Genomic DNA, 18348 nt, shown 5'->3' with positions numbered 1-18348 from the left:
CAAAGGTGATGTCCAGTAACTAGTACTGGACATTAAGAGAGAATTGCGACGTGCGCAGAAACGCCCGTCTCCTCAATACAGTTGCTGAACCCATGGACCTTCCAATGCAGACCGCAACGTCCAGGGCCGTTTGCAATCAATGCAGTGACACCTCCTGACCATCAGCCACAATTCTGAGAAAGCCCTTATGCATTTCCCCTTCGTGAATGTATTCTGAGACTTCCACTATAGCCTTCTACAAACAAAAAGTGTACTTCGCAAAAGCACAGGACACGTTAAGTACCTTAAGGGCCATAGTGCCAGATGAAAACACTTTTTTGGCTAGGGCATCAACTTTCTTATCTTCCCTATCCATAGGGACTATACACGTAGATGTGACTGGCCTAGAGTTCACAGTAACCGCCTGCATCACCAATCCCTCAGTTGTTCCATGAGGAGGAGAGGTAAACTGGACTCCCCTTGCCAGCTTCTATTTTCTGGTGAATTCGGAATTCACTGGGGGATTAGTGCATGGCCTCTGCCTACCACCAGGATGTCTGATGTCTGAGGTCGTAACTGCACAAGGGTCTGGCTGGGGAGCTCCAACCTCTGGTATCCACCACCCTATCCACTGTGGCACAGTATGTTACGTTAGAATGCCATAAGAATGATCCGGTTGGGTCTCCAAATCAGGAGAGGTGTAGAGGCCACTGGCCTCATGGAGGCCCTCAGCCAATGCGACTAAGTCTGCCTAGTCAATGAAAAAACCTCTGCCACCAGTGCCTATATAAGCAGGCTCGAGGCCCGACGACATCTGGTCATCAGTGCTGTCGAAGATTGTTGCTATATTGCCGAAAAACTCAGTTCTCGACTGAGGGATGAATGAGCAGTTCCGATATCGATGGTCTTGTGCCAAAAGATGCTGTAAGAGGCTTTGGGGACGCACTGGCAACAATCAGCACTGAGTCCAAGGGCATCAACGAGAAGGTGGTCTGCTTGGGGCGGGGTTACCCGGAGAGTACACCAGGTCAGAAGATGTTGTAGTAGTTTATTCTGTTCTGGCAGGAGAGTACACCAGAGCAGATGACTTTGTAGTATTGGGCCTGGCAGGTGAGTGGACCATGTGGAAGTCAATGAATTACTGCTGTGTGGTCAAAAATCTCGAAGTAGCCGATCCACAACAGTGTTTTTGTGAGTTGCGCAGAATCATCATGACAAAATAATATTACTGAAGTAAGTTGTGTGTGAATTGCAGAAGATCATAATTCCTAAAACAAGTGTTTTGTGAACTGTTGCAGAATTATCCTGACAAAGACAAATTGTGTTGACCCTAATGAGCTATTCCAAGTATTCAGGGTTGATAAGAAGTTACTCTAAGCTCTGCCACAAGATGAAGGAGGAAAAACATTGTTAAACTGTTGGTTGAATTCAAGTTGGAACCAAAAGAATTGAATTGGAACTTTATCACAAGACAGGATTTCTTTATCCTTTTGGAACTGTTGAATAGAATCCTGCTTGAATCTGGTGAAGGGGAATTCAACCAGAATATAAGGAGAGACAGTTATCAGGTTGTGAATTTAACTGTCATATTTGTTATATTTGTATCTGCCATACAGTACCTTGTTGGGTTTGTTGTATGTACACAAGGGCGAGGGAAAGAAACCTTTTGTTAGAGTGTTTTCTTTTATTTTAGGAAGGGAAATCCTCATCTGGGTATGGATGGTGAGGCGTTTATCCAACCCTCTGAGTTAATTAAATGGTATCTTTTGAAAAATCTTCACAAAGTTGTCCACCTCACATTTCTGACCCCTCACACTATCCTCCTTTTCAGGAGTAGGCCCCTCAGTATCGGGCTCGACTGAGCGAACGGTCGAGCGGGCTAGGGATTTAGATGGGGGCTGGCCAAATACGAGTTCCGCAGAACTCTCCCGTAGCAATTTCAGGTTCATCTTTCTACAGGAATCACAGACCTCAGTGTCATGATCGACAAAGAGGCACCACACACAGATGCCTTGCAGGTCCGTGATGGACATCTTGAAACTTCAGTCCTTGCAGCGCTAAAAACCAGACACTTTGGGAGAGGGCATTGTGTTCAAATCGCATCGAACGAAGACAGAATTACTCAGTTGAAGCAGCGTGCTGAGCGCATGGAAAAAGGAACTGGAACGGAGGTACAGGGGCGTAGTGATGCAGTATATGTACGACTGACATGTCTGGAGTCGACGACCGATGTATCGAGCCAAAAGGGATCGATGGTCTAATCGAGGTGCACTACGGCCCATTGTTGAAAAGATTTGAGCAGCTGACACTGGAAGGGAGATCTATCCAATGAGGAATCTGCAGGAGAAAGGCAATCCATTGAAAATGGTTTCCAAATTAAACTAGTGCTATTGAATTTTCATTTAGTGCATACTACAATGCGATTTAAGTACAAATCTCCAACAAAATGATTTACTACACAACAGAAAACTCATGGCAGTTAAGAAATCCCACAAAAACTGTCAAACTCCCCACTGTTGTGAACACGGTCAGTTTTGAAAACAAATCCAATTAATAATGTATGACAAATTTGCAGTCCCTTCAATATAATTGATTCAAAAGACACCAGAAACAAAATGAACTATACGTACATTTCCAGCCACTCCATTGGCCTGCTTTGGCTTCTGCTGTGGTTTTAGCAAAGGTGGAGGCAGTGCTGGCTTCTTTTTGATTGGTTTCTTTTTCTTTGCTTTGGTTGCCTTTTTAGCTGCTTTATTCTTTTGCTGCCAACCTTTGCTTTTAACTTTACTGACATCCCCTGGCTGCAAGAGTTGGAAACAAAGACATGGATATCATTTAGTAGAACTATATATGACATTTTAAAAGCAATATTCAAACTTATATAAAGAACAAATAACAGCTTTACCTTCACATAACATGCAGTATTCAGCTACAAAACATCCACTTTGGAAATGTATAAACCTAGAAACAAATTAATTCCTACCAAAAAGCACACTGTTAGGGGGAATTCTCATAAATGTGCCGATTCCCTTCACCTTGGAGACCCCCAGCAATTTTGCGGACTTGAATTTTTTTTACCTGGAAAGAGTGTGAGCCTTTTTTCCCACTCATGTATTTTGATGTGTGTTTTACTCTTGTGTTCTTTGATTATGGAGTTTTAGATAACTCCATAGGCATCATCTTTTCATGTGAGTTACACAGCACCCTCAGTGCAGTGTCACAGGGATGTCTTTTAGACTTCCAAAAGGTTGAAATAACTTCTCTGGGATCAACTGTTTCCCAGAGAATGTAAAGTTAAATTGACTTTACTAGTCTTTAAATTCCTAGACCCAGCACACACTATCTTCCTATAGAGTGCTGGAGGGGTTACCTAGTATCCCCTGTGTCTAGAAACTCATGTAGCAGTCAAATGCTACTCTTTTCTATCGAAATGGCTGGTGGCAGTGGTTTTACAACAAACTACCATGATTTTTCCCCGACCACGAACACCGGTAGCTAAAAATCGCGTGAGACATGTTTTTCAAGATGGCGCCTTAAGCCCCTTTTCTTTATACAGGTCCCGGTCTTTTTTTGCCATTTGTTTTTGGAAAGGTCCTTCTAGTGTTTGTCTCTGCGCGCCAAACTAGGTTTGGTACCTTTGTTTCCATGCCTTTGGTGGGCTTCAGGACTGAAGACCGCCTCTGGCGTCTGAGTGCCTGGGGTGGGCAGGAAGTGAAGGAGGTGCCCGAAACTCCCTGTGCTTAGTCTCCTAGGAGACCCAAATGCACTCTGGCGTGATTGGCTGGCTGACTGTCCGGCAAGGACAACCACTCTGCTGGGTGAGTGGCAGCTAGGCTGGAATGAAAGGGAGAAACCCGTTTAAAAGACGAGTCTCTTGGACTGGAAAGCAGAGTCGACCACTGGAACAAAAGAACTGAAGACGAGCTGGAAGGGGACGGCTGCTGCAACTCCTGGACCGCTGGTTTGCCCGGTGAAGCCCTGCTGCAGGTCCGAATTGCCAAGTTCATTTCAACAGAGATGCCCCACAACGATGACTTCTTCCTTCGAGTTGGTGGGACCAATCGACTCGACCCGTAAGCCGCCTGGATACCATTCTCTGAGATGGTTGTATTTTCCTCAGAGTGCTGCAGGAAACCGAATAACCAGGGAGAGGGACACCCGTTTGTGTGCTTTACTACAGCTATCGGAATTTAAGATTTGCCAAGTACCAGCTTTTCGACCAGTCCCAGTGCAGGAGTCCCCCAACGTCCTCCCTCTTGTCCCCACGACTGAGGCTCAGGAACAGCGAGATCTGAAGGAACTGCCAGGAACAGAAATCTTCAGCTGCATCTTTTTCTTCATTTGGAAGGTACTATGAAACGAGACAGTACTTATGTCTTGCGGTGAAAGTGCTTGAAACTTTCGCAACTACCAGGCCTAATCAGCTGGTGACCCAACGTATAATTCTTCTGCTTACAAACTACTTCTAAGAACTTCTACAGAGACTTTACCGTTTACTTGCCAGAACCGTTTTACCTATCCAAGACTTTAGCCCATTGACTTTGGCCTATCCTATTGAATTGACTCTCTGGTGAACTCAAAGTATCTGCACGGTCTAAGAAATTGTAATTCTTTAATGTTCTGAACCTATTCCTTTTAGCTCCTCCTTCAAAGTATTCTGAATGCCATTTTGCTCCTCCTTCAAAGTAGTTTGAATGCCTCAGAAACTTAACAAGTATAGTACTGAAGTCTATTGATTTATGATATTTAACTGCCTCCTTGTGAAGGATTTATAACTGACTGTTGAATAAGTTAATCAGTGTTTAACCAAGAAACCTTGAGTGTAAGAATTTATTTGAATACCTGTGATTGTAGACCTCGGTTTAACATCCTTACAGCTCACATTCCCTCTTGAGATGAGCCTGGCTGCTCAGCTGCGCTACCAGAAACTGTGTAGTACAGACTTATACCAAAGGTTGGTTTTGGTTACACCTGCAGTCATAGTTGTGTGTAGTGGTCCCAAAGGGTACTGCATACAAACTCTGCCTAACACGCTCCTTCTCTGCTCTTTAGCCCACTGCACCCACAGAGTCCACGCTCACCTCTAGTTTGGATACCTCCACTCCCATCTGTCTGGTCCACTGCCGCACTGCCCCCTTGCGGCTCTCTTGCACACCGCTTCCCCCTCTGACCCACTGCGCTCTCACTGCTTTCTTGCCTACCACTCCACATCTCACCCATCACCCCCACCTCCCTCTGGTCCCTCTCCTATTGTAACCATTTATACATTTAAAAAAAAGTAGATTTAGGCCCAGATCGTCAAACAAATAGGGCACCTAAAAAAAAAAATTAAAAAGAAGAAGAGCATAGGATTCTTTGCGACAGGCCTTTAAGGGGGCTGGCCCTGTAAAGTGCAACCGAAAAAACATTTCTATCCCATTTGAGGAACAGAAATGGAAGCGAGAAAACAGCAGTTCATAACCCTGCTGTCACACTAAAAATATATATTTTTTTAAATGTAACAATGTATGAATGTCAGTAAGACCCCATCATGTAGTGGCACCCACCGTGTGCCTACTCAAAGCAGGTGCATAGGATTCTCTACATTTTCTACACATTTCAAAGTGCATCTTGTTTGTAAATTCAGGGTGCGCTTCTAAAAGGTGCAGAAACAGCTCCTGATTCGCACAAAGGGATGAAAAAAGCCATCTGAATGGGCGCATCTTGTATGCGCCCATTCAGATCCCATTGCGGATTGGGCTGCTTTTTTTGGCGCAAGCGATTGAGAGGTGCTTGTGCATTTCATTTCTTGCGTCAACATTTTTTTTGAGAACCTTACCCTGTGTCTTTTAATAAAATAAATGTGTTTTTGAAAAAACAGTTGTTTGAGGTTTTCTTTTAAAAAAGGAACAAGTTACTTACCTGTAACTGTTGTTCTCCAGCATGGGTCTGGCATGGATTCACATGCTCATGAATATTCCCAGTCGTCAGGCTGGGAATCCTCGGTCAAGAAAAAAATCAATTTTGTTTCTGAACGGTCTTTCTCCTAATAACCAATCACTGGTCTCTTGGTCATACTGCCCCCAGCCAATGACTGCCCTCTACCTAAGCCCCTCCTCTGGCAGCCATCTTCAGATTTGGTTGCACGTAAAGTGGCAGTAGGACCAAGAGAAGAGCCGCAGAGGGGTAGGGAGGGTTCACATGTGAATCCATGCTGGAGAACAACAGTTACAGGTAAGTAACTTGTTCCTTCTCCAGCTTGGGGTCTGGCATGGATTCACATGCTCATGAATACAAGAATACATAGCAGTACACACATGCACAACCACGGGAGGTGGCAAGGCTCAACATTAAGCATCTCTTACCCACTCCCCAGGCCCACCTTCAGACGAACAGGTTGCGCAGCACTGCCTGGTCGACTCTGGACTCCTCCCTGGAATCCCGGTCGACGCAGTAGAATCTCGTGAAGGTGTGCGTCGACCTCCACGTAGCAGCCCTGCAGATGTCCAGCAGGGGCACACCAGACAAGAACGCCGTGGTAGCAACGATCTCTCTGGCCGAATGGGCTCTCAGACGGCCGGTTTGCCAACCGGTGACAGTGCATGATGCAGCCAGAGAGCCATCTGGAAATGGAAGCCTTCGAGAGGGCCTTCCCTTGGTTCACAGTCCCAAAGTTCCAAACAGCTGTGATGTCTTCCGAAAACTCTTCGTGTGGTCCATGTAGAACTTCAGTGCTCTAGCCACATCCAGCGAGTGCAAAGTCCTCTCGGCCGGCGACGAAGGCGACGGGAAGAAAACAGGTAACACCAAGGGTTCGTTGAGATGGAAGTCCGATGGCACCTTGGGCATGAAGGAGGGGTGCGTCCTTAGCACAACCCTCGTCTCGTGGAATGTCAGGTAGGGTGGTCTGCAGGAGAGGGCCTGGATCACTCCCACTCTTCGTGCAGAGGTGATGGCCACAACAAATGCTGTCTTCCACAATAGGAACTTCAACAGTGCCGAATGCAGAGGCTCGAATGGCGGCCCCATGAGCCTGCCCAGCACCACGTTGAGTTCCCATGCCGGGGCCGGAGCCTTCACCGGCCCGTCATGTTCGGAACAGTCCCTTCATAAACTCTTTCCCCAGGCGATGAGACCACAGAGATGATCGCGCAGCGTTCCGGTGTAGCGGGAAATCGCCGCCAGATGTATCTTGATGGAGGCATGAGCTAGCCCTGCCTTGGCCAGCGACAGTAGGTACGGCAGCACTTGAGGGGCCGTAATCCGCAGAGGGTTAATCTTCTGTGCACGGTACCAGACAGAGAACCTCTTCCATTTGTGTCCATAGCACTTGAGAGTTAAGGACGCCCAGGCCTTTGCAAGCACCTCCTTGCAGTCCGCTGGGATATCGTACCCTCCAAACTCTAGTACTGCAGGAGCCAGGCCTGCAAGTTTAGCGACCACGGGTCGTGGTGGAGGATGGCGCCCCCTTCTCTGGCGAGGAAGTCTGCGTCCGTCGGCAGTTTGACTGGGGGTGGGGGAGGCGCTGACATGTCCAGGTCTGGGAACCAGATCTGCCTCGGCCACGCCGGTGCAATGAGGATCATTCTGCACCAGGACCGTCTGAGTTGGTTGAAAAGTCGCAGCAGCAACGGTGGGAACACATACAGGAACAGGCCGTCCCAGGGGAATGAGAAGACATCTCCCATGCTCCCCGGCTGGGGAAATGTGCTGGCGAACCTCCGGCACTTGGTGTTCTCCGCCGTCGCGAATAGGTCGATCTGGGAATTGCCCCATCGTTGGAAAAGTAGATCCACTTGATCCTGACAGTTCCCACTCGTGGCACGAGCGCAGCTCCCTGCTGAGTGAGTCGGCGATCGTGTTCTTTATTCCTGCCAGATGGAAGGGTACCAGAAACATCCTTGGGCGACGGCCCAGTTCCACAGATCCTGGGTTTCCCTGGATAGGGCTGGGGATCTGGTTCCTCCCTGCTTCCGGATGTAGAACATCGTGGTGGTGTTGTCGGTGAAGATCCTTACCACCTTGCCCTTGAGGGATGGGAGGAACGACCCGAGGGCCCAGAACTCGGCTTGGAGCTCCATGACATTGATGTGCAGTGACCTCTCCTCCGGGAGCCACAGGACTCTTGCGTGGAGATCTCCGGTGTGCGCTCCCAATCCTTCCAGGGAGGCGTCCATTGTCACTGTCTCCTGATGTGCCGGGGTCTGGAAAGTCCATACCCGCCGCCAGATGCGCGCAGGCGCCCCACCACCGGATCGCTTGGCGGAAGGTCTCGTTGAGCGAGATCCTATCTTCGAAGCTGCCCGCCGCCTGCATCCAACGGACGTCGAGGAACTCTTGCAGTGGACACATTCGCAACTTGTATAGGCGCACGAGGTAGATGCACGAGGACATCATGCCGAGCAAGGACTTAATGGACCTCACCCTGGCCACGTCCATGGCCGACAGCCGTTGCACCTTGCCTAGGATGGCCTTCGTCCTTTCCTCCGATGGAGAAGCCAATCGCGCCACTGTGTTGAGCCTGGCTCCCAGGAACAGGGCGACGGCACCAAATGGGATTTTGCAAAGTTGATCGAGAATCCCAGATCCGTGAGCAGTTGGACGGTCTTCGCTGTGTGTACGACGGCAAGTTCTCTTGTCTTCGCTCGGATGAGCCAATCGTCCAGGTAGGGGTGGACGTGGATCCCGTGCAGGCGCAGCCGTGCTGCCACTGGTGCTAAGCACTTGGTGAATACACTGGGCGTCGACTTCAATCTGAAGGGAAGGGCCTTGAACTGATAGTGTCTCCTTTGGACTACGAATCTCAGGAACTTTCGATGTCCTTTTAGAATGGGGATGTGAAAGTAGGCATCCTCCAAGTCCAGCGATGATAGGAAGTCTGCTTCCTCCAGCTGTCCCAGCATGTGCTGGAGGGTGACCATCCGGAACTTGATGTACTTGTTTAGACGACGAAGGTCCAGGATGGGTCGCCAGCCGCCGGTCTTCTTTCTTACAAGGAAGTATCGTGAGTACACTCCGGAGCCCCCGAGTCTCTTTGGGACGAGCTCGATGGCTCCTTTCTTCAGCATCGCCCTTACTTCCAGCAACAGTTGAAGGACGTGGTTTTCCTTCCTGGCCACAGGTGGAATGCGGGGGCACTTCTTTAGAAACTGGAGTGTGTCCGCGGGCCAGGGCATCCAGCACCCATCGGTCGGTGGAGATGGACTCCCACACACTGACGAACTTCGCCAGCCGGCCTTCCACCGGGGTACTCAGGTGGGGGCCCGACGCTATGGCCGGTTCAATCCTGCTTGGCAGCGGCCTTGCCGCCCTGGCCTCCTTGGCAACGACGAGATCCTCCTGACTTGCCCCGCCCTCTGTAGGCCTCCTGCGATGAGGAGTGGGCCGCCTGGCGGTACGTCGAGGAGCCGCCGCCGAATCCTTTGGAGGAACCTTGCTTGCCTCCGGAGTTCCGAAAGGGCAGCCGTTGTTGCAGAAACCCAAGGCCCGAGCCGTCTCCATGTCGGCCTTGATGGCCTGCAGGGACTCGTCCACAGTCTTGCCAAGCAGATTGTTCCCGTCGAAGGGCATGTCCAGAACCCTGGTCTGCACGTCTTGGCGGAAATCGGTTGCCTTGAGCAAACCACGCCGGCGAAGGCAAACGCTGTTGCCCATCTGGCAAAAACCGGTGTCAGCAATGTCTGTGGCCACCGTTATGACGTGGCCCGACACCACCTCGCCTTTCTGTAGGATCTCCAGGACCTTAGCCCTCTTGTTGTCCGGGCGGAAGTCCAGCAGGGGAGCGATCTTAAACCACAGCTCCCTGTCGTAGCGAGCTACAATCGCGAGGGCGTTGGCCGCTTTAATCGTCGTCGCTGCCGACGAGAGGACCAGTCGTCCCATGGCGTCCAGTTTCTTCCCCTTGCCGTCCAGCGGGGAGGTCGAAGTTGAAGCCGTCGCCCCCGCCGCTTTCTTCTTGCCCGCCGCAGAGACGACCGAATCCAGGGTCGGCTGAGCCCTAAGACACATGGGGGCGGAATTCGGGACCCGGTACTTCTTCTCGTACCAGTCTCTCCTGGTGGGGGATGTGGACGGGTTCTTCAGGAGTGACAGCCCCTCGTCCCAGATGTCGTCGAGTAAGGGAATCGAGAGGACCGTCTTCCTCTTGGCCTCCCGCCGTTGATTGAGGAAACCTTCCTTCTTCTGTTCCTCGCGGCAGAGCTGGAAGAGCTCGGATGCCCTGGCGATCATGGCATGGAAGGAGCCAATTTCGTCGGGCGGGGAGCCAGAGGAGGTGGTGATGATGGAAGGCCCATCCCGTCGTCACCACTGTCGTCATCCGTCCCTGTCGTGGCCGTCTCCGTTCCCGTGTCATCCCTTGGATCAGGAGAGGGTTGAGAAGGCCACCTACCGGTGGGCTCTTCTCTTCCAGCCAGTTGGTAAGTCGGTCACGCCGAGCCCTCATGGTCCGTTCCGACATGTTCTTGCAAAACGTACGTGTGTGTATAGTAGTAGTCCTCATTGGACCATTGCTGGGGTGTGTGTGTGAGAGAGGGACATATCTTCCATTGGGTGAGGCGAGTTACTGTCTGAGCTGAGTTTCTGGCTAAGAAGAGGAGAAATGCAGTCATGCCCCAGAGATCCTGGAAAAATCCTGCAAGGAGCCATGTATCCTGCCAAGTTGTGAAGACCGTAGAAGACCCATGGACTGTCCTAATAAGGCCTGGCAACCAACTTTTGCTGAAGTCCCGGTGGAGCTCTTTCTGGCTGGTTATCTTCACAAGGACTTCGGTGGTACTTCGACCCATTGAGTGGTGGTTCCAACCATTACCGACATCTGCTCGGTGGCCAGCCATCTGGAGTCTTCGGAAGCATTCCTGGAACCATCCTGTGGACTGACCAACTCCAGGGTGTTGTGGTTCTGTGTTTCGGCTTGTAACTTTGGGGACCACTAGCTTGTTCTACAAAGGTGGCACCTGCAAATGTCTGCGTTCCAGGGCCTGAGGTAGGAGGCCGACTTACTGCAAAAACTGTGTCCCTTCGTGTCGCCGTACATGGGTGACGATCATCAAAACCGGCTTCCCCGAGTCTTGTTCATTGCCCAGAAGAGTGCTGCATCGGTGCGAATTACATTCATCTGCAGGAACAGCTTGCCCCAGCTTCTGTATCTAAATGGGACACCTTTTCGACCCGCGACTCTGGCAAACAGAACCAACAACGGGATAAACAACCTCTGACATGACAAGTCTGAAGAGAAACCGGAGTACAAGGGTGCGTTAAATCAATACTTAACTGCACCCCTATCTCCACCTGTTTTGAACATTTTGAAAACTTTTACCTTTGTTTGGCTTCTTGGCTTCAATAAAACTTATTATTACCGAAAGCCCTCCGAAAGCTGGGGACAGTTTTATTTCCTAGAATACATTCATACCTGACTTTTGGAACCTTTCGCCCATCCATAAGACCCTCCTAATCTTTTCCCAGCTCACGAAACTGCTGGAAACTTTGTGAACTTGCAGGGCACCAGACCCCCCGTTAGGGAGAATTCTCTTATAAGGCTCATTTCCCAAACCTAGTGAGTCCCCCAGAAGCTTTGCTGGATTTTTGGGGTTTGTTTTTTTCTCCTGCTAAGAGTGAGACTCTTTTCCTCCCACTCTTAGGCATGATTTGAGGTATGTCTTTGACTTATTGTGTGCTTATGGGCTATGGGGTCTTTTTACTCCATAGGGTATCATCTGTTTTAGTGTATGTGTTACACAGCACCCTCAGTGCAGTAACACAGGGGCGTCATGGTGACCCCCAAACAAACTCCATATCCTGGGACTGACTACTGCCACCCAGGGCATGTAAAGTCACCATTGACTTTACTAGTCCAAAATTGTGAACAGAACCAGTACAAGCCATCATATTGTGGAAGTACTGGAAGGGGTTAATTCGATTGCCCCTGGGTCTGTTTCCAAGGGGGCACTGTCCAGTCTCCCCTTGTCGAGTTTCTGGCTGGTGGCAGTGGTTACCACGCAGAATATTCCACCGGAATATTTCCTATGGGATGCAATGACTCCAAGTTTCCTCCTCGACGAGATCTTTTCCCCTAGTCGAAACCACGAACTGCACCCGCTGCCAGAAACTAACTGCCACCGCTGGAGCTTCCTCAACTTTAAAGGTAATGTGTTCCACCTGGCCTCCCTTTCTACGGTTTGCTAAAGGTGACCCTTAAATCCTTGTCTTTCCAACTGGGTTAGCCCCCAGACCTTCTAACTTTACCTTCTGAATCAACCCAACCTCTTTTGAACATTTTTACAAAGACTTGAATGCATTTCTCAACTGTGTGATCTTGGGCACATTTCACCTTGCTCCATTTAAAGTGGACCTGGCCTATGAACTTTGGCTCTACCGTAGACTCTGCCTTTACTAACTTGTTTTGGTCTTAGAAAAGTGTTGGGAACTGTTTTATTTTCATGACCTGCCTTTTTCTCTCCCTTTAACTTAATTATTGGAGTGCCATCTAAGTTACGCGCTTGCATCCGTTTTTACAAATAGTGGTGTTTTGACTTAGACTTGTCTAATAATTCAAGAGAGGTGTGTATACTTTTCTGATTGTGTTTGAACTTGCTTTGATTTATAGTGCTAGTGTATTTCCTGAAGTGTGTGTTAAATAATTATATACTTTTGATACCAAGCTCTGGTCAGTGTTTGCTTGCTCTACTGTGTTTTTAGCCCTATTGTGTATTCTCTGTATACTGCCCTACTCTTCTTGAGAGAAGTCTGGCTGCTCAGCCACAGCTACCAGGTAAATCTGGGAAGTACAGACTGCTACCAATTGGGGTTACTGCTTACTCCTGTAGTCTTAATTTTCTTGCAGTGGTCCCCAAGGGAACTGCACAGGATTCTGCCTAACACCCCTGCAGTTTAGGCTTGGACTTTTCAAGTTCGAGTTGTATTCTTGTGGACTGTCTTGCAAATCTAAGTGTTAGGGAGTTTTATGGTAGGACTGAAGATGTCTCACTCTTAGGTGTACAGGGCTCCAATTCCTAGGTTTGGCCTGAACTACCCAAAAGGTTTTGGTAGCTATGAGGGCTGTAGTTAAGTGCAAAGAACTCAGGGCACACCTATAGTCAAGAATCCACATACACTGTAGTCTTATAAAAATATGGTTGTTTATTATAAATACCAAGGCAACTCAAACAATATTAGAATCATAGGTAAGTGAACTTCACCACATTTATACAGTAAGGCATTTAAGCATTACTCAAGGAAATAGATTTTAGATGAATACCGGCAAGTAGTCAGAGTAGCAAATCAATTTGTTAACCAACATTCAGTTAAGCAACTCAGATACTGGTAAGTAACCTTTAGGTAGCCTATACTTTATATAGGTGCAAAAGGTGGTCTGAGAGTTCTACCGGCACACAGCCCATTGACCTGTTCTTGGGTGGCTGTCCCCCCGGGAGAGTCTGAATCACACTTTAGCTCACTACGTTTTTCACAGGGGAGATATGTCCATATGCACTCAAAAGTAAAGTACTCAACTGTTTGCTCAGTTTTCCTAAGGAACTCTGACTTTTGCTACTAAAGAACCTATTCTGACACTGCCTGTTGGTCACTAGTCCTAGTGACCCCGCTTCTGCCACTGAGAACACTCATGCTCCAAGAATAAGGGAAAGACTTAAGGGATTGGGACTTCTGCCTAGAAAAGAAAATAAGTGTTTAAAAGTTAGTAAAGAGTTGGTTGGTAACTGTAATTCTAAGAGTAAACAGTTACAAAAGTTCTTACTGATCTTGAATGTGTGATGCACTATTCTTAAAAGTATGGTTAACATATTTTCTTCCTTAGCAAGTTGTTCACCAACGTCTTTTGTTTTTGTGCCCTGGGCGTCACTCTCTAGTTTCCCAACACTATGCTGGTTACCGGTGTGATGTCCTTTACAAACAGCTATGAGTGTAACAATCGTAAAGCTTGCTATTTTGTACTACAGCTTGCTCCAGATACATATGCAGCGGTAGGCAAGGTTGCCCAAGACTTATTTGGGTTCTCAAAGAAATCACTGATGTTATTTAGAAGGAGGGATCTGGGAACAGTTCAGTGGGTTCAATATCCGGTCTTGGTCGGGGTGGCAAGCCTGAAAGATCCCTCTCCTCATCTCTGGGAGGCCCATCAGGTGGTGAGCAGACCAAACCAGACATGACCAACATAGTCCCTACTGACTCGCCCCACACAAGATGGACTTCCTGCAACTCACCATGGTATCCATGAGTACCAGAGAAGGAAAGGGGGGATTGATTTAACACAAGAGAGCCATCTAAAACGCACTGCAAGGCCTCCATAGAATGTTATTTTGCTACAAATGCACATGTAGCGCAAAATATTTTCCAGTATTAGAAGTGGGCTGCAACCACCAAAGAAGAGGACACAGTTTACAAACTGCAACATGAGTGTTTGTCTATCTACAAAGGTGCATGGGGAACACCAACATGCCTCCTGCAAAAAAAGGTATTGAAGAGGACTTTGCCCTGAAAACACAGAATGGAGGTTGTGTGTTGGATGGTGAACTTCTTTCATGGACAGGTGGATTACAGGATCCAGAGCTGAGGTTATAGACTCATTGAGACAGGCATTACAAAAATGTTGCAGAAACAATCATGGTATACAAACACAAGACGTTTAAAACATGGACCAGTGGAGTCATCTTTAAAAAAGCAACACCATCATATTGATGAGTTTTTAAAATAAACCTCGACTATAATGAAGATGCATGACAAACTAAGTGCTCACAGTTTTCGTAAGGTACACATACATCCACATGCTTTAAGGCTTATCAAAAAATTAACCATGGCCTAAAGGCACATAAAGGCTGGCTAGGAAGATCAGTTCCGCTGAAGGGGGCACTTGAGAACAAGAACTAATGGCATACCTTTATTAAGTTTTAAAAATTAGGTCCTGGCACTGTTACAATATACTGCTCTGCAAGGGTTTGAAATCGGTCGCGTCCCAGATTGTGCTGACAGTGATCGTCACCCAGAGCAAGGTTACAATATATCATCTGTGCCTAGGCATAGGAGGGAGTGGTCTTGGGTGCATGGCATGGAGATCTTCACCTCACAAAAAGTAGCCATTTATTGTGCAGTATTGCAGCCTACATCTGGGAATACAGACAATGACAAATGATCTGCTACAATTGCTTAGAATACCTCAGTAGTAAGCAGGCATGGTGCTTACAACTGCTTGCACAGAATAACGCAGATTGTGAGGCAAAGTAGCTGCTGAGTGGTGAGTGGTACAGCAAAGGCTCTCGTCCCAGGGGAATGACTGAAGAGTGGGGTTTAGGGGCGACAAGCAAGTTCAGTCAGACGCTTGTGAACACAAAAGGAACTGGTACTAGTTTACAGCACCAGTCAAAGTGTGCCCCAGAGAAAAAGCGCCAGAAAAAACTCCAACTTAAGTAAACTACCCAGAACCTAGTGAATTTGTACTCACAGCCTCCTCTGGAGATTGGTCTTCTGCTGCACAGGTTGACTGTTCTTTTTCAAACACATCCTAACCAACAAAAAAAAGAGGTTATTTCACATAAGGCACCAGCAAACTACCAAATATCAAAGATATACAAAAATACTAGAAATTATTACACAAAGAAACATCTAAATAAAAACTGCAGAATTTCCAACAAATATTTTTAGTGTTACCGCATAATGTACTGCAGGACAGAAAACATTGTACAGCAATTCTCTTGTGAAGAACATAGCATAAGTTATTCATATTGGTTTCAGCAGGACAGTTTGCAAACAATTGTACAGAGGGCAGGATAGAGTAACAATGGGATGCATCTCTCTGGTATAAGGTCATCGCTCAAGGGCCTTCAAACAGTCTCCAGTCAATCGTCTTTCTAAAACACCAGCTCTGCTGGGGCAGAAGTCACCCGGCGCGTCCCTCTAATTTTAGAGATTTTTTAAAGAAATAACATGTCTTGAACGGCTGTATCTGCTAAAAATTGTGTCCCCTTTGGCAAAGGCAAGAAGGCAAAATTGCCATTAGATTGAAAATGAAATGTAGGTGAAGACGTTTGATGGAGGCTGCCTGGAAACTCCCTCCTAGGGCTTCAACCTACAGCAAAAAAGAAAGTTCATCACACGGTTCAGTGTCCAAGAAAGATCCAAGCTCGCAAATACACAACACAAATGTGTGTCAGTACCAGAGAGCGGGGTGGGGGGGGTTGGGGACATAAGCGAAGACCATGCAAGGGGAGAAGGGCCGATGTCAAAAAAGCAAAAACGAGAAAGGCACTCACTATGTGTACAGCCGAGTGCAGGCAGAAAAATGATTGATGGACGAAAATCAACTCATGTGCTGCCTGGCTTTGTGAGTTTTCAAAAGCCCATTGCTTTGCTAACCTCTGGTACTCTCCCTACGGGACAGATGCCACAGTGGTATGGAGGAAAGAGGAGGGATGGTAAGAGTATAAGCTACTTAACTTCAATAATGTTCTTTCTGATGTGTGCAATATTCCGCCACAGATTCCTTAGGTCATCCAGGTACAGACTGTCTGGAAACCTTACATACCCTCTAGAGGGTATTGCAAGGCGGTATGCGGACAAAACTTTGAAGAAAAAGAAACAAATGGAAGAAAATGCTGAATACCAAAAAAAATGATAAAGAAAAAAAAAGGATCCACCAGGGGGCGCCGAGATGTTCTGAAGCATCTCCGCTCGTCTCCCCAGCTGGGCGCTAATCGAGGGACCTGAGCCCCCCCCCCCCCCCCCCCCCCGACACCCCCGGAGCGGGACATACACCCCCCCCCCCAGTACGAAGGTGCAGAGCACCCCCAGCTCAAACCCGAGCCTCAGGGGTGCAAAGGAGCCGGAGTTACAGCCCCGCGATTCCGGAGGGCGCGAAGTCCCTCCCCCCTGCGGCTTTTGAGGCTCTGCGGCACGCAGCGCCGAGCCCGGGCCCAGGGAAGGCCCACAGAGACCCAGGCAACCGAGGCCGCGGACATCCGCCTCGGCCTGCCGGTTGTCGGCGGCGGAGCAACGGCCCGAGAGGAGGTCCCAGGAGCCCGAGAAGAGGGCGCTGCGGCAGATCGCGGGGGGGGGAAGGAGAGAAACCCAGTGTAGCCCACACAAGCACCCTGAGACGGAGTGGGGCGCTGGGCCCAACTGGGAGCATCTACCCCCCGCAAGTGCTGCATAAAGTCGCTCTGAGGGGCCCGGGACCCCCTCCCCGCCCCCTCCCTGGCTAGCTTCACCACCCCAGGCCACGGCCCCAACTGCGGTGAACTACAAGGTGAAAACCCGAGAAGGGGAGACCCCCACCCACACTAAGGGACCTGATAGCGGCGCTGAACCCCCCATAACCGGACCTCCGCCCTTGGCCCCAGGCCAACCAGGGGCCCCCGCCTCCCCCAGGATGCAAAGAGGCTAACCAGGCCCCACTGGCTACGATCTCCCGGTGGTGGCCCCCGCGGAGCAAGTGGGCCCGAAAAAGGCCTATGTCCTGGAGGGAATCGCTACAGAGGTTCCGGCGTCCGTTCCCAGAGTCCCCCACAGCCCCTGGAATGGCGGCCCAAACGCAGCAAGAAGCAACAGATGCAAACGTGGTCTCCAGGGGAATGGCGGCCCTTCTTGAGGAAATCAGAGGATTCCGCGCAGATATTACCCATAGGCTGGACACCCTAGACAAAAAGGTGGACAATCTAGATGACAGGGTGCAGGCATTGGAAAATAATACTACCTCGAATGGCATCTTCGAGACGCAATTTGACATGCGCCTATCGGAACTGGAGAGAAGAGAGGAGAAATGTTCTCTAAAAATGGACGATTTGGAAAATGGGGAACGGCGCTGCAAACTACGCTTCTTAGGTTTCCCGGAACAAGATGGCGAAACCCAGGCGGACATCGTCAAGGCCGTAAACGCGGTGGTGGGAGTGCTCTTTGACGGGGCCAATACCAACAAGCCCACTATTGACAGAGCCCACAGAGCGGGGGCAGCCTCCAGAGGCCCCACGTCTGTCTTAGTCCGCTTCCACTATTTCTCAGAGAAAAGCAGGATCCTCGAGCTCGCTCGCAAGAAGGGCCCGGTGGACTGGGAAGGGGCCCAGATCTCGGTATATCAAGACTTATCGGCCTTCACCCTGGCGAGACGCCGCCTTTGTTCCCCTCTGACAAAAATGCTCCAAGCCAAGGGAGTCCGTTACAGGTGGGGGTATCCTTTTTCACTTTCTTTTGAGTTCGAGGGATATAAATATGCCCTGGTCACCGAGGACGACATCCATAGAGTGACGGGTGAACTCCTAGATGGCTCTGGTTTGGAACCAGGTGACCACGATCGGGAGCGAGCCCCGAAGGGCCCAAAAGGGAACAATGCTCCGAAGGAGAGGCGCAGAGTACGAGGCCAAAGGAAATTCAGGAGAGTGGCCCCAA

General features: G+C 49.1%; 1 protein-coding gene across 1 annotated transcript in view; it reads right to left on the bottom strand.

The window, feature by feature from the left end:
• Nucleotides 1–18348, bottom strand: part of SEC63 (SEC63 homolog, protein translocation regulator) — a 1285673-nt gene that overhangs the window by 454306 nt on the left and 813019 nt on the right. The window contains exons 15-16 of the mRNA XM_069606555.1: nt 15413–15472; nt 2610–2780 (exon numbers count right to left, since the gene is read on the bottom strand). Of these exons, the coding sequence (XP_069462656.1) occupies nt 2610–2780; nt 15413–15472 (231 nt within the window). The remainder of the gene's footprint in view (nt 1–2609; nt 2781–15412; nt 15473–18348) is intronic.

Source organism: Ambystoma mexicanum, chromosome 4p (assembly GCF_040938575.1).
Source record: "Ambystoma mexicanum isolate Mex_15411 chromosome 4p, UKY_AmexF1_1, whole genome shotgun sequence".
NCBI classification, from domain to species: Eukaryota; Metazoa; Chordata; class Amphibia; order Caudata; family Ambystomatidae; genus Ambystoma; species Ambystoma mexicanum.
The sequence above is the reverse complement of the archived record's forward strand: the minus strand, read 5'-3'. Positions and strand labels throughout refer to the sequence as shown.